The following is a 21,688-nucleotide window of genomic DNA, read 5'->3' as shown; positions in this document are numbered from 1 at the left end:
CTGAAATATAGTTATTTTTGTCTATGTCTTCTTTTACAACATGACTAATATGGAAATATGTTTTGCATGACTACACATTAATAAGCTATACTGAACTGTTTGCCTTCTTAATGAGGGGAGTGAGCAGTGAGGGAAAGAATATGGAACTCAAAAGTTTTAAAACAAATGTTAAAAACTGTTTTTCCATGTAATTGTGGAAAAATAAGATAATGAACTTTTTAAAAATAAATTTTCATCCACTGTCTTCCTCCTAATTGCTATTCTCTTTTCATTTATTCCGAATTCTACGCTCCTAGTCAAGGAAGAAATTCTTACATGCTTCTTTATTCTATGTCCCTTAAAGACAAAGTTTTTATAGTACTAAATGTTATTTTATTTCTTTCTTCTGAGGCACTCAGTGCTGTGACTTGCCCAAGGTCAATGCTTTTTTATTTCAATGTTAGTATATTTGCAGAGTTCATTCCATCTTTGCTCTCCTTGTGTATTTATTATGTTTTATTTGCTTTTGGTAGCCCCTCTGCCACATTTCCCTACTAGAAATATCAATTCTAATGAGGGAAATAGTGGTGTGTGGTAGGTATCTGTTCACATCATAATTATTTACAATTCAAGTCCAGGTTATTTTGTTTTATGTCTAACACTATCACCCTGGGAAATGACTATCCCAGATGTTTCTTTGAAAGTGTAGTGTTGGCTGGTGGAGAACCTGTTTTATTGGTGTTAACTGTCAGGCCAAAATTAGCACAAGCAGCAGAGAATTGATCCATACTATGTTGCATCTCAACCTCAGAGGCTGCACTGAGTGCACAATTATCTGTGAAAGGGTAGAGCCAAGATGGTGGAGTAAAAGCAGGGACTTTCTTGAGCTCTCCCCCCAAACCCTCCAGATATCTGTAAAAAATTATTCTAAACAAATTCTAGAGCTACAGAACTCACAAAATGACAGAGTGAAACAGCCCAAGACAACCTGGAAAACTGACAGAAAGGTTTTATAGCACCAGGCAGGGAGTGGAGCACAGTCTGCATGCGCTGGCATAGACAGGCCTCAGTAAAATCGTTGGCAGCTGTGGCAGTCTCCTGACGTCTCAACCCACTAATGCCAAAAATGTCAGTGGGAAAACTCTGTGGGGCCTAGGTGAAAGACAGCAGTCTCGCCAGGGCTGGCCCCAGCCTTGGGGTAGTGGCGGCAGCAGCAGCTGCAGCAGAAGTAGCAGAGACTGCTTCTGGAGCTCTGGGTCCACAGACAGTGGGGAACTGAGTGGCTGATACAAAATCCCTGAAGCCTGGGACACTATACCCATCCCTACCCCCACTGGAAGCAGAGTACTATCTTGACAAAGAGTTAGAAAGTCAAGTATTTGGCTGGAAAGATGAGTAAACATTGTAAAAAAAAAAAAAAAAACTCAGACTATAGAATCTTATTTTGGTGACAAAGAAGATCAAAACATACAACCAGAGGAAGACAACAAAGTCAAAGCTCCTACATCAAAAGCCTCCAAGAAAAATATGAATTGGTCACAGGCCATGGAAGAGCTCAAAAAGGATTTTGAAAATCAAGTAAGAGAAATAGAGCAAAATGGGAAGAGAAATGAGAGTGATGCCAGAAAATCATGAAAAACGAGTCAACAGCTTGCTATGGGAGATCCCCAAAATACCGAAAAAAATAACACCTTAAAAAACAGACTAACCCAAATGGCAAAATAAGTTCAAAAAGCCAATGAGGAGAAGAATGCCTTAAAAAGCAGAATTGGCCAGATGGAAAAGGAGGTCCAAAAGCTCACTAAAGAAAATAATTTCTAAAAGATTAGAATGGAGCAGATGGAAGCTAATGACTTTATGAAAAATCAAGAAATTATAAAACAAAATCAAAAGAATGAAAAAACAGCAGGCAATAATATCTCACTGGAAAAACAACTGACCTGGAAAACAGATCCAGGAGAGAGAATTTTTGGACTACCTGAAAGCCATGATCAAAAAAAAGAGCCTAGACATCATCTTTCAAGAAATTACCAAAGAAAACTGCCCCGATATTCTAGAACTAGAGGGTAAAATAGAAAATTGAAAAATCCATTGATCACCTCTGAAGAGATCCTAAAAAGAAAACTTCTAGGAACATTGTAGCCAATTCCAGAGTTCCCAGGTCAAGGAGAAAATACTATAAGCAGAAACAATTAAAGTTGTGTGGAAATACAATAAGGATAACACAAGATCTAGCAGCTTCTACATTAAGGGATCAAAGGGCTTGGAATATGATATTCTGGAGGTCAGAAGAGCTAGGATTAAAACCAAGAATCACCTACTCAGCAAAACTGAATATAAATCCTTCAGGGGAAAAAAAGTGGACTTTCAATGAAACAGAGGACTTCCAAGCATTCTTGCTGAAAAAACCAGAGCTGAACAGAAAATCTGACTTTCAAATACAAGAATCAAGAGAAGCATGAAAAAGGTAAACAGGAAACAGAAATCATAAGAGTTGAACGGTTAACATTCCTACACGGAAAGATGATATTTGTAACTCATGAGACCTTTCTCTGTACTAGGGTAGCTGGAAGAGATGGATAGATAAATAGACAGACAGACAGATAGAAGGCACAGAGTGAGTTGAATATGAAGGGATGCTATCTAAAAATAAAATTAAGGAGAGAGGAATATATTGGGAGGAGAAAGGGAGAGACAGAATGGGGTAAATTATCTCACTTAAAGAGGCAAGAAAAATGTTTCACAATGTAGGGCAGAGAAGGGATGTGAAAAGGAATGAGTGAACATTACTCTCATTGGATGTGGCTTAAGGAGGAAATAACATACACACTCAATTGGGTATCTTACCCTACAGGAAAGTAAGAGGGAAGGGGAATAAAGTGGGGCATAAGAGAAGGGAAGGGAGAATGGGGGAGGGTCAGAAGCAAACTTTTGAAAAGGGACAGGGTCAAAGGAGAAAATAGAATAAGTAGGGAGCAGGATGGGATGGAGGGAAATATAGTTAGTGTTTCACAACATGACTACTATGGAAGTATTTTGCATAACTACACAGGTATAATCTATATTGAAATACTTGCCTTCTCAATGAGGGTGGGTAGAGAGGGAAGAAGGAGAGAATTTGGAACTCAAAGTTTTAAAAACAAATTGTTTTTACATGCAACTGGGAAATAAGATATACAGGTAATGGGGTATAGAAATCTATCTTGCCCTTCAAGAAAGTAAAGGGAAAGGATATGGGGGGGGGGGAGATAATAAAAGGGAGGGCAGACCGGGGGAAGGGGTAATCAGAATGCATGCCATCTCGGGGTGAGGGGAGAGATGGGGAGAAAATGTGGAACTCAAAATCTTGTGGAAATGAATGCTGAAAACTAAAAATAAAAAATAAATGAATGAATAAACAAACAAACAATCATCTGTAAACAAAATGTTATGCACCAACTCTCCTTCCATTTTAACCTTGGCTTGCAGTCTCTTGGAATTGAGTGTGAGACACTAGATTCACTGACACAGGACTACCCAGCATGGTTTGCCTGAATCAAAGGTGGTGCTATGTTCTACGAGCAAAGCAGAACTGCAGTAGCTCAAAAGAAATTTTGAGGTAAGTCCACTCCAACTGTTCATATGGACTATCTGTGCTGAGCTCATGGTAGAGGCTTCTGAGCTCATATTGGTCTCGAGAGGACAAGAACCAACCACTGCCACTTGAACAGTACAACCTCTGTTAAGAGAAGATATTTTCCTAGTGAATCCATTCCCCTCAGGTGAAACTCATTATGTGTCTCCCAATTTATATAGCTACAGATACAAATATATATAAATATATATATGTGTATATATAAATAAATATATATATATAGCTACATATACTCTACCCTCATTGCCTGGAACATGTTAATAGCACCTCTTCATAGGTAAAATTCATTGGATGCTAGAAAGGGGTACATGGGAGCCTTTCTCCAATGTCCCAGCCCACACCCTTCCCAAAAGATCTTTCTTCCGATGTTTATGGGCCTAGGACTCTTCAGGTCACTGTTTAGAGGATGAATAAAAGGCTACTTGTACAACTTCAATGTGATCTTTTTAGTATGACAGAGTACTGAGACATAAGGACCACTGGGCCTTAGTGCTTTCTTTGCTTCAATATTCTAAGGATTCCTGGGTCTTACCATTCACCTTTTATCTTTTGCCTCCAGCAAAAGAAGTCTGAGCTCCTTAAGAGCAGGAACAGTATTGCTTTACTTTTTTTATCCCTATGCCTGTCACATATTAAGAGCTTAATAAGAGTTCATTCATTAATTCTATTCTTTCTATCCCAGTACTTCTCCTCCATTAGTCTTACCCTATTCTCCCATGGTCCAACCTAAGTCCAGAGACTAAAGGCATTTATTCACCCCCACAGTGAGAGGAGTATGGGTTCACCTTCAGTTTATCTATCTTTTCCTTCTAAAGCAACTTCCTGCTATTTTATCCTCCCATAAAAGACATTAGTTTACACAAGTAGACTGTGGGGATTAAGTTCACTATATGTTAATAGTCTTTCCTCTTTCCCTAATCGTACCCCTAAATTCTTAGAATTAACTTATACATTTATCTTCTTAGAGCCTTTCTGTTCTTCAGTGACATACTTTGTCTCTTAATTTTCAATAGCTTGGAAGCGAGAGTTTATTTCTTTGCTTATTATTTTCTTAATACTGTGCTCACCTTTTTTGGAGTGGTGGGGGTAGACATGACTCATGCTTCTTTTTTTTGTTGATGGCTCATCTTTTTCATTGATGATTAGAATCAGCTTTGCAGGATGTTATTTTGGGGTGCATCTTAAGCTCTTTTGTAATTTCCTATTCCATTCTTATCTCTAGTTTCTTGTGACTGCAGAATAAAACTCAACTATTTAAATTGGGGTTCCTCCAGAGCTGAAGGACTTTCTTCTGGTTGCTTGCAAAATTTATTTGACACTGATATTTTAAAAGTTAACCATTTCATGCCTTGGCTTTTAAAGAATGAGATTTTTCCTCTGACAGTGATCTCTGGATTTAGTAAATCAATATTGTGCTTTCCACATTCAAAAATTCTGAGCAGTTTCCTACAATATTTTTCTATAGTGTGGTATTTAGGTTATAAAATTCATGTGAGTCAGTGTGCTACAGTACCATTACTGAATCTTCTGTCCACTTCTCCACCCTTGACACATTCCTTCTTCCTTATGTAGCTAGGTAGATTCAATGTCTTGTGGAGTGTGGTCCAGACTGAGCTAAAGTAACCAGATTCTTATGGCTGGATGCTGAAATAGATGCTTCTGAAGTTATTATATAAGTAGGCTACTTCCAGCCTGCGTAGACTGGACAATGTGATGGATGATTAACTAGACTCCTATCTTATTCTAATCAGTAACAATTAGTTTGATATGATTCCACAGGGGTAATGATTTTAAGTTCTGATATTATGCCTTGGAACTGTGAACTTCAGATTGAAAGTTAACTTGCTTAATCGTAGAAAGCTCATGAGGACCTCCATCCTTTTTTTCCCTTATTATGGTAACTAGGCCCACATGGCAGAGATGACTCACTTACATGGAAAGTCCCCTCTATTGCCTAACATTGGGAGGATCATGAGCACATAGCCAATGAGCTGTCAGCCTGTGGCCTGCCTTCTCTACTAGTCCATGGGTGCAATCATTGGCTTGGTAGGACCTCCTGAAAGCTCAAGAGAGGTCTGTCAAGGTTGGTTAGTACAGAGATTCCCCTGCATTTTTTTTCTGTCCAGGTGTTGCTATGCTCTAAACTTCTCTATCTTTCTAAACTGCCCTGTGGGGGCTGGAAAAATAGCTCACTGTGAATTTTCCTTGGCTTTTCCCATTAGAATTCAGTCTCATGCACTTTCTAGGACATTGTGTAGGAATTAAGGAAAAATGCTACCTCTTTTAAGGGTCATCTAATTAGGATGCTACATGGTCATATTTGTGCTTAAGGAGAGTAATTTTGACAATGGTGTATAGCATGGTCTAATATAGGAAGAGATGATATATGGAGACAAATTAGGAGGTTGTTGCAATAATCTAGGTGAGAGGTGATAAGTGGCAGCTCTACAAGAAGGGGGTGGATGTAAAAGATATAAAAATGACAATAGTTTGGAAGATTGGGCAATGGGCTAGATATACCATTATGGAGGGATAGTGAGAAATCAAATAATACTAAGGGTTATGAATCTGGGCTACTGAAAAAACAGAACGTGTTTAACAAAAACAGGGAAATTTGAAGAAATGTTGGTTTGGGGAAAAATGCAATGAACTGTTTTGGATATGGTGAGTATGGGATATCCATGGGTCACTGTTTAAAATACTCAACAGGCAACTGGTAAAGGATTAAAGCTCAGGGGACAGACTATGACTAATTCTAGATGTCATTGATAAAGGGATGATAATTAAACCCAGAGGAAATGACGAGGTTACCAAAAGAGCAAGTATAGAGAGGGAAAGTAGGGGACCTAGGATAGAACCTTACTCTAGATCAATACTCCTGAGGTTACAGAGCATGAACTTGATGATGAACCAGCAAAGGAGACTGAAAAGGAGCAGTGAAAGAAGTTAGGAGGAGAACTAGAAGAGAGTAGCGTGAAAAAACTCAGAGAGGACAAAGGGTGGCCTCAATCTTCACTGTAAGGTAGAGGCAAAGTTATCTATTGAGAGTGCAAGAACTGGAGATGTGGGGTTAGTAGCCTGAGTAGAAGATACACGAAGGTACAATGAGCTATCCTGTCTTTTATCATTTTACCTTTTAATGTAATAGAGAAGAGCTTTTAGTTCAATAATTTATTTGCTTAGTAATGAAGTAACTGTATGATGAATCTATGACTTCATTGGTACAGGTATTTACTCTCTAGCAATGCAAGTATACACTGTCTTTGCCACTTAATTTTAGAGATCCAGAGCACTGTGTAGTTATGCTAGAGCCAGAATATGTCAGAGGCAGGATTTGAACCCAGGTCCTTCTGGCCCTGAGATAGCTTTCTATGCTTTTCTTGAGCTACTGAATATGATAAAATATCATTTTTGTTACTATTCAAAATACTGATTAAACTTTCTTTAAAACAATCAAATAGATCTCATTTCAAGAAAATTTATGCATTTCTGAAGCTGTCAGATATTACAATCTCTGTATATGACATTAAATTACCTTATAGCTTCTAGGCAAACTGGCATACTAGTAACTGGTGTGTAGGGTTGTATTCCCCAAGGAGTATATGATCAACTAATTCAAGAGTGGGTAGATGGGATAGAATCCTACTATGCAAATAAAAGCCAAATACAGGGTTTTTCTCTAATAGTCACACTTAGCCTGTGTTTATTATCCCATAACATCCCCCTTCATCTCAACTTCCAATGTTCTACACACTCCCAACAATTCCTGATACTCTAGTTCACTGGCCCTTTGTTACAACCTAATTGGTAACTGGTGCCTACAGCAAAAACTGTGGTGAAATTTCACTCTTGCAATTTTAGCTCCTTGGAGGATGGCCATTGTGTTCAGAGAAATGATCAGTGAGGAAGATCCTTCATCCTAGTGTTGTTTTGGTTTGAAGAAAATGAGTTGCATGGTAATACATGTGCATCATTTCTAAATAAGTGAATATACACACACACATATCTCTGATGATAAGGTCTTCCTTGGCAACGAAGGACAAACACACATCTGTAAAAATGACTCTACACAAATACTAGAACAGCAGAAGCCACAAAACGACAGAGTGAGAGCTAAAGACCCTGGGGGAATAGAGCAGCTGATCTGAGTCTCAGCCCTGGGGTGAGGAAGAATACTGGCTGGTGGAGGCTCTGGGAGAGGGAATTCTACTTGTAGATCCAGGGCAGAAAAGCTTGCAGTAGCTCCCAAACCAGAGCACAGGCCAGGAGAGGAGTAAACTCCTCTCCCTTGATTGTGCCACCTTGGAGGAACTGAGAACTTACAGGTCCCTGGAGTATATCCTCCTCTTGACAAAGGACTCAAAAGTCAAGTAACTGGCTGGGAAAATGTCCAATAAAGGAAAAAATATGACTACAGAAGGTTACCTTCTTGGTGAACAGGTATATTCTTCCATCCTTTAGGATGAGGAAGAACAATGCATACCATCAGATGAAGACATAAAAGTCAAGGCTTCTCCATCCAAAACCTCCAAAATAAATATGCAATGGTCTCAGGCCATGGAAGAGCTCAAAAAGGATTTTGAAAATCAAGTAAGAGAGGTGGAGGAAAAATTGGAAGAGAAATGAGAGAGATGCAAGAAAATCATGAAAAGTGAGTCAACAGCTTGCTTAAGGAGACCCAAAAAGTGCTTAAGAAATTACTCAACACGGAGGCGGAGCCAAGATGGTGGAGTGAAAGCAACGACTCACCTAAGCTCCTGGACAAACTCCTCTGGATATCTCTGAAAGGAGAATCTGACCAAACTTTGGAGGTGTGGAATCCAGTGGGTGACAGACATTGACAGATTCGGAGCCCAGGTTAGACTGGAAGGTCCACGGGAAGGATCTGTTCCACGGGGGTAAGCCCCCAGCGCACAGTGCAGCGCGGTCAGCGCAGCAGGGCGGAAGGGACCTGAGAAGCCCGAGAGTGGCGGGCGAAACCAGCGGAGCAGGAGACAAGCCAAACCGAGCCGGTGAGAGCCGCTGAGCGCCAGATATCAGCGCAGCAGCCCTTGAAACCTTCAGCCTGAAGACTAAACTTCGGTAAGTCACCTACTTGAACTTCCGGGAGCCAGGATGGCAGAGTGATCAGTAAATGCTCTCTTCTCCCCCGTGATGACCGTGAAAGAACCATAAAATATTTCCCCAGATAAATCCTGGATCAGCGGGAACAGCAGAAGGGGGCAAATAGTCTCATAACACCAGAGGCCAGGAAAATAGCAAAGGGGGATTCTTCCTACTGTGGCAGAGGCAATCTGGAAGGACAGAAGACCCAGGGCAAAGAAAATTCACACTGAGACCCAGGCAAGCCTCAGCGCCGGGAGACGAGCCCCAGGAGGGGCAGGAACACGCATTAGCATCTAGGCATGCCCCAGCCCTCCAGGGGAAAAGGGAAGACAATAGGGAAGCTGGGATCACCATCCCCTGACCTTGCCTTTGCCTCAGGTCAGCTGAGGAGATCTCCTGTGACCAGACCACCCCTCCCACACACCTAACAAGCTAACCCCAGGGCTGATCTGGGAAACAAAAAACAAAAACCTGCTTTTAGCCTCTACACACATCAGCTCAACAGAGAGATCTGTACCTTCTGACTGAAAGAACCAGAAGCTACAACACTCAGCCAACATCATGAATCGGAAAAAGCAGACGAAAAGTGAAATAACCATAGAATCTTTCTACGGGGATAAGGACCAAAACACAAACACCAAAGAGGTCAGAGCTGAGACTGTACTTCCATCTGAAACCTCAGAAGGGACTATGAATTTCTTGCAAGCACAACTAGATTACCTGGAACAGCTGAAGAAGGAAATAAAAGAAAAACTGGCCAATGATTTCAAAATTATAAAAAAAAGAATTCACTGATGAGAACATCACTTTGAAAAGGAAAATTGAACAAATGGAAAAGGAAGTTCAAAAATTAACTGGAGAGAATAATTCCCTAAAAGGAAGAGTTAATCAAACGGAAAAGGAAACCCAAAACCTAATTGGGAAAATTGATCAAATGGAAAAGGAAACACAAAACCTAACTGGGAAAATTGGTCGAATGGAAAAAGAAGTATAAAAATTAAATGGAGAAAATAGCTCCTTAAAGGGAAAAATTGTTCAGATGGAAAAGGAGATGCAAAAGTTAACCGAAGAAATTACTCAACACAACTAGATTATGCTACTGTTTTCCAGTCCTGATCAGTCACAAGGACACATTATATGGGCAGGGTAAAAACTCAGAGCTTAATTTTAATGGGCACACCAGAAAGCCCTTTTCTTGATAGCCTGCACCCTCAACCAGTCATCCTTAAACAGCAGTATTCTTTGGTGATCAGCATACTACCTACCTCCTGCTTGGGACTTAACTTTGACTGTTCTGTTACTTTCTACTATATATCCCAGGACATATCTCCACCAAATCACTGACACCTCAATGGCTAACATACTTTTACTCCTTCAATACTCCTATTCTAGTGAATTTGAATTCCCCACTGCCTTGTTTCCCTACCCTAACTGGCTGCTCTCTTTACTTTCATCTGCTTCAACTCTATCCTGGCATCAGTAGTTGCAAAAGTCAGGTCTACTATAGCTCATTACATATAGTAATCTAGATAATGGACTTTCCACATTGCTATCAGCATAATACATTTTGGTCACACTGCAACTCCTCCCCAAAGAGGGCTTAGAGGAAAAAGGGCAATGTTGTGAGGGGGCCTGCATCCCTGAAAGTGACTCAGCCCCCACAGAAGAAAGTCAATCCTTTTAGTGTCCTTTCATAAAGTGATTATTTTGTATCACTGTTCCCCAACCTGACCCCCATCACAACCACGGGGCCCTCATGGAAGGCAAGGCCAGGGAACACAAAAGTGGGTGATGACACAGGGTAATTCTCCCTGACCTGTGGGATTAGTTTCTAACCAGTAAGTATTATCATCTTCACTGTAGCCCTGATGTCCCTGGTGTTGCTCCTATTTGTGGTCACATCTTTACATCAAGACACCCATGGAAAGCTGCAAAAATGTAGTACCATCCATCTATCACATGAATTTGTTTAGACTATAGATGGAAGTGAAGCCTGGAAGTTCTGGATTTGTTTTCCTGTATTCGGTCACTCATTTGTTTTGTTTTTGCAATACTTTTTATATTTTCTTTTTTTTTCTTTAGTGTTGCCTATATTGGACTTCAAGAATTCCATAAGTCACAGCTGACTAATAAGAACCACAAAGTTATTTAAGAGGTGGAACCATGGTCCCCTAGAACTGAAGTGTTAAATTCTACTAAAGCAAAACTCCAATATGGTGAGGAATCAAATAAAAACATAACTGGGAAATGTTTAACAAAATAAATAAAAATACAATATAAATAAGGTCAATTTGTGGTTTTCTAAGTCATTACGTGGCAGCAAGGATTCTTTCTATTTAAGTGTGATACCACTGCTCTAAAAGACCTTAAGAACCTGAACTTCATGGGAGGGAGAAATGGTAGAACAGTATCCTTACTCTGAGGTTTCCAAACTCTGTGCCACAGTACTCCACTGTGCAAGGAGATATTTTAAATTTTCCAGGGAAACAATGCACTCTTGGATACCGCTCAGATGATTAGTTCAAGGTATTTCAAAGTTTCTATATTAAATCACCCTAAATTCTTTTTGATGTCATTCTCTAGTGTTCCAAATATGTTTTTGCTTACTTGTACCTTTGACTATGCCAGTAACTTCTTGAACTGTCTCATTCGTAATGCACTATTTTTTGCAAAGCTGGATTTTCAACAGTTGCTGTGATAAAAATCAAGTACAGAGTGAAAATCAACATAGAACAGGAAACAAGAGTGCCAGTGTCCAATCTGATCCTAAGGTTTGAGAAACTGTGCATCGCCTGAGAGACACACACATCCCATTAGTAAATAATTGTAACTATTCAGTGCTTTCAGTGTAGTCCTATACTTGGTGACACCAATTGTGGTTTTCTTGGCAAAGATACTGGAGGAGCCTGCCATTTTCTTTTCTAGCTAATTTTACAGATGAGGAAATAGAGGCAGAGTTAAGTGATTTGCTGTGTCACAGCTAGCAAGTGTTTGAGGCTAGATTTGAACTCAGGTCTTCTTAACTGTAGGCCCTGTGTTCTATCCACTATGTCACTTACCTGCCTGATTATGGTTATTTAAGAATATTTTCTCTTTCAATTTATGTGTGTTGTTTTATTCCAAACTGTTCAAGTTTTAGGACACACTAAGCTGTTTCGATCTAACTACTTAATACATGTAATTGTTAAGAATTTCTTTTGGCCTTTAGGCGCACAGCAAAAAAAAAAAAAAATTACTGAGACGCTAAGGATGCTGTGAACAGTGAAACTTTGAAAACTTCTGTCCTAATTCCTTCCCCATACAAGTTAGGCTAGGTTTTTCTTTAAAGGCACCAAACACATTCTTGAGACTTGACTGACTTAGGAGATTAAAAGGTCAGGCTTTTGACATTTTCTGATCACCTGAGTACAAAAACAGTGACGAAGAGTTACAGGCATGATTTGGTGCTTCGCTGGTAGCACATGATGGGTACCGCAGGCAAGGAAGTTTCACTCAGAAAAATCAACTCTATGTCTATTATTCTTGTTGAATATCATTCTCCTGCTATGGCTGAATAAATCATAAAATAAAAATGACCTATACAAGCATCTTGTTTTGTAATTTCAAACCTAAACTATCAGAGGACTGGTTTGCGTTAGGCTCATCCCAGAATACCTTTCTACCTCAACAACTTCAATTCCTGACTCGGAGTCTTTCTCTTTACCACACACAATTCCTGCTCTCATATTAAAGAACTTCAATTTACTGACTGATATTTCCACAAATATCCTAATTTCTAGTTCCTCAAATGGCTGCATTCCCATAACCTTTTCTGACTTAGAAAGGCAGTGAAATAGAGAAGTAGAACAATGAACTCTACTGTAAAGGCTCTTGTCCAGCTAGAGATTAACCATCAAGTTCAATGCCATTAATTTTGCACATTGGAATAAAAAATATAGTTTATATTATGTTACTAAGAACTATGGAATAATCAAGCTCAGTAACATTCGAACAGCCAATAGATTCTTGTTTAAAAACTGCAAATGCACAAAACAAGTGGGATTATAATGATTCTTAGATTAAGAAATGAAAGGCTTTAGAAGTCATGCAGTTCAATCCCTTCATTTTACATACAAAGAACTAAGGCCCAGAGAGGAAAGGTGATTTACTCCCTGTCCTCCATGTAGTAAACAGCATAGTCAGGATTTGAAATCCAGACCCTCTGATTCCAAATTCAGCACTCTTTTTACTATACCATTCCAGTTTACATAATGAAATAATTTTTTAAAACGTATGTATATACTCAACATTGCTTCTGTATATATAAGTGTAATATAATCCCCTGAAACAAATAATCTCAAAATGATTCACAGAAGGAATAGTGCAAGAACACCCTACACTATCAAGGAAGAAAGTTATGAAAATGGTATCTTTAAAATACTTAACTGAGATATGGATAGGGTGGGGAACTAGCACACTGAAAAAAGTTTAAGCATAAACAAAAAACGGTTTTTCTATTACCAATATGACTAAATTTTGCCTTCCATAACATATTTTTTCTATGTTTACTAAAGAAAATTGAACTAAAAGGCATTTAAAAATATATTTATTAAACCTAAAGCATTATAACATACAGATATTTGAAGCTCTGCTAACTAAAAAAGCCAGTCTAGCATAACAGAGATTAATTTTTAATGTATGCTAGGGAATTACTATGAATGCTGATTTCAGTATTAAAACTTTAACTAATTTAAAGTAAAACTTTAAGTAATTTAAATTTTCAGTAATTTCAGTAATTTATGAAATACTGGAAGTACAATTAACAAATTCAAGAATATTTTCTTAAGTAACAGCAGATTTAAATTTTGATGACAAAAATTACCTTGAGACTTTTAAACTTTCTGAATAGAATCTTATTAGAAAACTAAAAATTTAAGACATCAGGATGTTAAAAGATTTAATATGAAAAAGGTTAATTACTTCCTTACGTTAAAGATAAAAAGCTGACAGGAAAAAAATTTTTCATAAACTTGAAAATTATCGTAAAAGTGATTTTATTTCCATTTCCAGGCTTACAAAGTTGAGAAGCCGAATGGAAAACAAGAATGATGATGTAAACGCCTCATTGTAATTGAAGTATTTTTGTGCCAAATTTTTGATAGATGGGGATGAAATTGTTCTAAGCAACGCAAAATAAGTAGTTCAAACAATAGGATTTAAACAATTTATATTTAATATCTATTATACAACACGCTTATATCTTCAAACTAAACTCTGGATACAATTTCAGCATTTAAAAAAATACTGACGATGATTAAAATATCCCTAATAGTTGTGAGAATATTGTCAGTGCCCCCCCAAAATCAATTTTTTAACTTTTGAAGAAATAAACAATCCCCAAAACCCAGTAACTTAAAGTATCCATGCTATAATAAAATCCAAATTAACCATGCTACCATTTTCAATATCTCATTTCATTAAACAAAATCATTCATTTACCTGACTACTACCAGAAGGCGCCATGCTGATTTCTGCTGCTCCTGGGCCTTCATTCTGCCTCTCTGCTTCATGGGAGATGGCATCAGGCTTGTTCTGAGATGTCCTCTAATAACAAGAGCTTATGTCACTATACACAGAAATAGAATCTATACTTCATCATTCTACTGCTTTAAGGTGCTGAGTGAGTTAGTTACATGTATTTAGAAAAACACCAAACTATGCTTTATTTTTGATAATTAACTATTGACTGTCTCCACAAAACTGCAAAATGAAAGTAAAACATGCCTTCTAAGTATTACTTAGAAGAGAAAGGATTTTCTGAGACCCTCAGAAATACCATTCTCCACCAGCTGTGTACACAACATTATCAGGAATATAACTGAACTGGATAAATAACTGTCTTCCCTTTAAAGTCATATGATCCATGCATTTAGTGGAGCTGCTTTAGAATAATTTGTACCTCACAGGCAGAGAGCTTAATTAATATATTAATTTATACAGTACATACTTTCACCAAGAAAAATTCCTAGAAAATCTTTAAAGAACTTTAAAGACTAAAGACCATGAGAAATTTCAATTCTGATATGAATAAGAGCTAAAATAGAAAAATTTTATTATATGTCACATGAAATAGAAATGAGTTAGCATTCAATGAAATCAAAAACATCACTTTCTATATAGTAATAATACTAGAATTTATATAGCAACTGAAGTCTGGCAAAGTGGTTTATACATAATACTTTGTTTCATCCTTGCAACAGTGTGAGGCAGGTGTTATTATTCTCATTTTACAGATGAGGAAATAGAGGTTTGTGAAAGGGTGCCTTGTCCAAGGTCACTCAGCTAGTAAGTGCCTGAGGCAGAATTCAAACTCAGCTCTTCCTGACTCGATGCCTGATGCTCTAATACCTTTTCTGTACATTTGAAAGTATAGTTTATTGTATAGGAATAATGACATATGCTTCACTCTAAGAAGACCCAATACTAAACTAATCTAACATAAAAAATGAAATTTGCAAAAGATAAACTAATGAAATACATTCACACTGTAAAAGCATTTTCTGGTTTTTATAAAAATTTCACTGAAGAGTCCTCTTAAATACCAAACTTCCTAATATACATAGAACTGGTCGAAATCTTATTTTTTAATTAACTTTTTCAGCAAGACTATATTGCAGAAGGTCAGTATACTCATAAATGATTAGTACTTTCAGCGTCAGATTCACAGAATCACACAATGTTGAACTGGAAAGAAGCACAAAGAGGATCTTGTCAATTGTTCCTAGAGATGAGGAAACTAGAGAAATAAAATGACTTACCAAAGGATTCCAGAGCTAATTACTGGCTTGACCTCAACCTCATAATTGCTTTCTCTATGCTCATTCCACTGAACCACCTTGCTCTAATAAATGCATATACAGCTTATAGGAGGCAGTGTAGTAGCTCAGTCCCTGATTTCTTGGTTGTGCAACCTCTCAGGGCCCCTGGCAGCTCTACTTCTACCTAGTAAACAATGGAATATACATACTGGTGGAGTGAGTCTTCTCTTGGGAATTTTCTACCCCAACAAAAATCGAAGGTTTGGACAAAAATTCCGGCAAGTCAATTTTCACACAACCATTATAGTATGTCCATACTACAGAAGGGACTTAATATATGTCATAAATAAAAACAATAGATATATGGCTATGGTTGGAAATGAATGGAAGGTTAGATTAACCACACACATGTTCTAAGGACAGAAGCTTTTAAAAATCTTAGAATAAATAAATAATATCTTAGAGTAAAGCCATCAAAAAGCTGGTTGTGCTCACTTGGATTCTTGAATTTGTGTAATAGTGAAGCTGTTTCTTACTCCCTAGGAGAACAGGAGATGAAGCAGCCTAAGGTTACTTACTAAGTAAGTAACACTGGAGGTGACAGTTTCAGTCTTCTCTTTTCCTTTATACTCTCATTTCCTTTTTGGTTCATTTTTCTTTTTTGTTCTCCACTTATTCTTTTTATTATTTATTATTTTATTTTTCCCCAATTACATGTAAAAATTTTTAACATCCTTTTTTTAAAATTTGCGGGTTCCAAATTCTCTCCCTCCTTCCTTCACTTTCCCCAAAATGTAAAGGTGAGCAATTAATATAAGTTATACATGTGCAGTTATGCAAAACATATTTCCATGTTAGATATATTATAAAAGAAAACAAAGATTTAAAAAAGAAAAATAAAGAAAAAGTATGCTTTGATCAACATTTAGATTCCATCACTTCTTTCTCTGGAGATGGATAGTACTTGTCATCGTAAGGCCGTCAGAACTGTATTGGATCACTGTAATGCTGAGAATAGCTAAATCATCACACAATATTACTGTTACTATATATAATATTCTCTTAATTCTGCTCATTTCACTTTGCATTCATTTAAGTCTTTCCAGATTTTTCTGAGAGTATCCAGCTCATTATTTCTCATAGCACAATCATACTCCGTCAAAATCGTATACAATAACCTGTTCAGCCATTCCCTAATTGGTGGATATCCCCTCCATTTCCAATTCTTTGCCACCACTACAAGAGTTGCTATAAATATATTTTGTATCTATAGGTCCTTTTCCTTTTTGCTTTTTATCTCCTTTGGATACAGATCCAGTAGTGGTATTGCTTGGTCACAAGATATATATGGTTTTATAGACTTTTGAGAATAGTTCTAAATTACTCTAGAGAATGGTTGAATCAGTATACAACTTCACCAACAGTGCTTTAGTATTTCAACTTTACTGCATTTCCTCTAATATTTATCACTTACCTTTTCTGTCATATTAGTCAATCTGATGTGTGAGAGGTAATAGCTCAGAGTAATTTTAATGTGCATTTCTCTAATCAATAGTGATTTAGAGCATATTTTCACATGGCTATAGAGAGCTTTGATTACTTTGTTTGAAAACTGCCCAATCATGACTTTTAATCATTTATCAAATGAGGAATGGTTCTTATTTCTATAAATCTGACTCAGTTTTCTACGTATTTGAGAAATGGTCTTTATCAGAGAAACTTGCTGTAAATTTTTTTCACAATTATGATTACTATGTATCCTATTTTCCCTGTTCATCCTACTCCCTCTTTCTCTCCTTTCACCCTGTTCATTTTCAAAAATGTTCCCCCTACACATTCTTTAGGCATATCAATGGCAATTGTCCACTAGCTGCTCAGCTTTGTTAGCAGCACTTAGAATTGTTGTTGTGTTCATCCTTCAGACATCAGAGAAATGAAGACATGACTTGCACTTGACTGTGTTTTGAGTGAGGGAGGGCTGTGCAAGGTCACCAGCCTTACTTTCTCCTCCTGAGCCATCTGGATCCAGTGACCAGATATTCATCAGGATGACTAGAGATGGCCCAGGATGCAATGGGAGACCTTGGCCTTTTAGGTTACAGCCTTTTCAAGTGCTCACTTAAAGTGAGGTAAAGAAGTTGCTGAAATCTAAGGTTTGAACAAATCCTTCAGGGCCTCTTTTGTATATCTTCTCATTTCCTGGCCAGGACAAGAAAGCTACCAGTTTCTTTCTTTAAAGTACAGCGTCCTTCATGGATTTTCTTCGTGTCATTGGAACTTTCTTTTGTCAGGGCTCCTCTCTTAGGTTCTTCTTCACTCTTCTCAGGAGACGGTTTTGGTTTTTGGTTTTTAAATCCTACACTGAGAGAGGGTTTGCTTTGTCTAAATTGCTTAATTCAAGGAACAAGCTGTCCCTGTCTTCATTCAGCATTTGTCTCTTTGTAATTCTCATAGTATGTTGTATTTTTCCTTTATTTATATTCTAGTTTGTATTATAATTATTTGTAAGTAAACTTACACAGGCTACCAATTATTAGGTAATGAATTATTTGGGCAAGGCAACTACCAAAACAAAGATAAAGAGGAAGAGATTTCTGGTTAAGGTGGTTACAGGAAAGGATGTAGATGAGTCAGGCTTCTCACAAATACTCCATCAAAAACATGAAAAGAGCTCCTGAAAAAGCCAAAGAGAAACACAAGAAAACTCTTCTATCAAAGTCCAAAACTATACAAAAACCAGAAGGCTACAGATGCCTAGAAGATGCTTTCTTCTTATACAAGAAAGTCAGACGGAGTTGCAGGAAATTAAGTCTATTGTGCTGAACAAGGATTTTCCAAAATCAGCTTTAATAATTGAGGCCTGAAGTCCCAGCTTGTCAGACGGGAAGCAGAGTACAGAGCTAGTTCCTATGTTACTGCACTGCACAGGGAAACAGGGCCTAAGTGTGCATTCCTCAGAGCACTGGGTAACAAAAAAAGGAGAAGGGTCAATTCACTGCCTGGCCACCTGTACTGTGAGCCTTGAAAGAGGCCAGAAAGTATTGTGTTCTCTAACACCTTACTGGGGGCCTGTTTGGGTCACATCAAAAGCACAAACTCTTGAATGGGGATCATACAAGAAGGAGAAAGAGATGACCTAAAGCTAGTTCCTACAATGGGCCACTGGGAAGGAGACTACAAAAGCCAGGGACTGATGAAGAGGGTAGGGCTTCATTAACAGCCACCCTCCAAAGAGTGATAGCATCACTCAGACCAGAAAGGAGACAGAACTAAAAAGAGCCAGATTACCCCATCCAAAAGTGGGGTTTCGGGTAGTGCCTTGATGTGGCACTATATCTCAATCCGAAAACTGGGGTTATAGATTACTAAATAGAAGAAAAGTCCAAACACAATAAAGAAATGTTATGGGTTTAAGAGAAGCCCAAAAGGGTAAACCTGGAAAAGAATAACTACAGGAGTTCAAATAAAGCTTCATGGAAAAAAACAAAAAACAGGTTACTGAGGAGAATAACAAGAGTGAGTAAAAGAAATGAAGACATAATTTTTAAAAGTTTCCTATGATTTTTTTAAAAATCACCTGAAAATTTAAGAATATCAGAATTTCCTGCAAACAAAACAACAAATCTAGACAACCTATTAAAAAAAATATCATTCATCAAGAAACTATATATTGGGTACATATGAATAACTCTTCAAGGTCCTGTCTAGTCTTAATATGGCATAGGCTTTAGACTTTACTCTTTCAATTCCCATTCCCATCAAGAGACTAAATTTCCAGAGCCTGGGAAACTTAAAGAGACAGGTGAGAAGGAAAAACAATATAGAACAGCTAATGCAAAAGAAGAGACTCCCCAAAAGACAGAGTGCTGTGATTGAGGAACAGGAAGTAGTCAGGTATAGCTGTGCCGTAAAGCCTGGAAAGTTGGGAAGAGGTCATGACAGCTGTGAAGTTTTCAATACTAATCAAAGCGCTATACACACACACACACACACACACACACACACACACACACACACACACACACACACACACACACACACACACACACACACACGATCCTGAAGGTAACAAGAAGATACTTCCATTTACTAAGGAGGGGTGTGACATGGTCCATTTGGCAGCTAATCAGAAAACCAACTGGAACAACAAGAGACTTGAGGCAGAGACACCATTAGGAGGCGATTTTAATAGTTCAGACAAAAAGGCCTAAATTAGATGGTAGCTATGTGAAGGTAGAAACGGGAAAGAAGAGCAAGAGACATGTGAGATTATTTGCGAGGTGGTCATGGCTTCTTGTTTTGCCTATGCACTGAGGAATTGTGGCTTTTTTTTTTTTTACTGGAGCTCAAACCTGTACACTAACCCCCAGCCTTTTAATTATCAGTTGATACTAATTAGTCAGTAGATTTAATTAGCTCTTAGAAATGTGTTATTTATTACACTGGGTGCTACCATCAGTCCAGAACACCCCGACCCCCCCAAAAGTATGTGACACGCTGCCACACAAGTGCATAAAGAGTCCCAGGTGAAGTGGGACCAAGTTTAGGGAGTACATGTGGCAAATGGGGTAATTCACAGATCCAGGAAATCTTTTCACTGGAGTTCTTATGAAATTTCCCTTACATATGGTACAGTTTCTCTTCTGGGATCTTTTTAGAACCCTGGATCTGTTTTCCTCATCATATACAGTTTGTCCATGATTCCTAATGCAGAAACTGCTGCTGGCCATAATTTTCCTGGGGCACTGTTAGGATGCCAAGGAAAATGTCCAAATTCTCTCATCTTCTGGGGTTCATGGAGTCCCCCTCTAGTTGAGTGGGGCACAGAGAGACCAAGGTGGAGGGCAAGGTACTCCTCTTCCCCCTGCCCCACTCAACGGCCTTGGCTTGACTTGGCAAAATTCACTCAAATCTTTTAGTTCCAAACTGGTTCATATGTCATAGAACAAAATGGAGATCAAGGTTAAGGTGCTCTCCTCCCTCCTTTCTCACTTAAAGCAAATGACTGAGACATTCTCACCAAGTGACAGTTTTCAGGTGCAGCATTTTTATCACTTTTTTTAAACATTCCCTCATCTATTTTGATGAAATCGAGAATGCCCTCCTCTGTAGTATTAATTTGCCTTTTCATTCTATCCTGACACTGATTCAATGACCCTTCCACCTTTAGCTACTACCCCCTCAAGTTAAATCTTCTTTAAAGTTAAATCAAATCTTTCCTTGCTTTCACAGCTATATTTTCAGATAAAGCTTTTCACACCCAGCTCTCCTACCTGTCATCTCTAAATTTCAACCTCTCAACATATAGCATCAGATTCCACTGCATGACTGAAATTACTCCTTAAAGCTAAGTCCAATGGCCTTTTATTAATTCCCATCCTTCTTGATCTTTCTATAGCATTTTATGTTGTAGATCATACCTTCTGACAGATATATGTTCTTCCCTGGATTTTTGTGGGACTGCTCTGACATGGTTCTTTTCCTATCTGTCTCACTGATCCTTCTCAGTTTCCTGTGCAGCATAATCATCCGTGTCTTATCCCTTGTGTGTGAGTGTATCCTGAACTTTGTCCTAGGTCTTCCTTTCTTCTTTCAAAGGGAAGAGGAGAAATGCCATTCCACTGAACACTGTTCTCCTCTTTCCTTTGAGTAAGAGGAGAAAATGCTATTCTACAGCCTTGAATCTTCTGCCTCATCTCTAGTAATCTCCAGAAAAATGCTATTCCATTATGCAAGTCTCCTGCCTCTGAGGTAAGGGGAGAAGACACTACTCCACTGCCCTGGATTTACTGTTAGATCTCCCAGCCTCCAGGGGGAAGAGGAAAAATACCATTCCACTGTGCCAGTCTCCTGCTTAGTCTCCAGCTTCCCTTGGGAAAAAGAAGAAATACCATTTCATCCATCAATAGACTCCTTCCTTTTAAGGGAGTGGAGAAACGTCATTATATCAAGCCTGTTCTCTTGCCTTAGGGTAGGGGTTCAGCTCCAAGCACCTGGCCCCTCCTCTGAATTGTCTTAGTCCTGAGAGGACTCCACTTTCAGGTGAAACTCTTATGGATAAAAATAGAACCTACTAAAAATCATTCCTCAGTGATTAATAACACCCTTTCCCCTCCTAGCCTTCCCATTCCAGTGATTCTGAATACTCTGAAATTTTTATTCAACCCCAACC

General features: G+C 38.2%; 1 protein-coding gene across 8 annotated transcripts in view; it reads right to left on the bottom strand.

Annotated features, from left to right (window-relative positions):
• The window catches only part of APC (APC regulator of WNT signaling pathway), a 153,167-nt gene that overhangs the window by 42,715 nt on the left and 88,764 nt on the right, over positions 1-21,688 (bottom strand). For 5 of the 8 annotated variants that reach the window (XM_072597429.1, XM_072597421.1, XM_072597424.1 and 2 more), the window contains one exon: positions 14,198-14,302. The exons of 1 other annotated variant lie outside the window; for it this stretch is intronic. In XM_072597429.1, coding sequence (XP_072453530.1) covers positions 14,198-14,302 — 105 coding nt within the window. Of the gene's footprint in view, positions 1-4,680; positions 10,807-14,197; positions 14,303-21,688 lie in introns of those variants that run through there. 2 more of the 8 variants (XM_072597427.1, XM_072597428.1) reach the window with 1 other exon arrangement.

This window comes from Notamacropus eugenii, chromosome 3, assembly GCF_028372415.1.
Source record: "Notamacropus eugenii isolate mMacEug1 chromosome 3, mMacEug1.pri_v2, whole genome shotgun sequence".
NCBI classification, from domain to species: domain Eukaryota; kingdom Metazoa; phylum Chordata; class Mammalia; order Diprotodontia; family Macropodidae; genus Notamacropus; species Notamacropus eugenii.
Note: the sequence above shows the minus strand (reverse complement) of the source record. Positions and strands in the feature narration are given on the sequence as shown.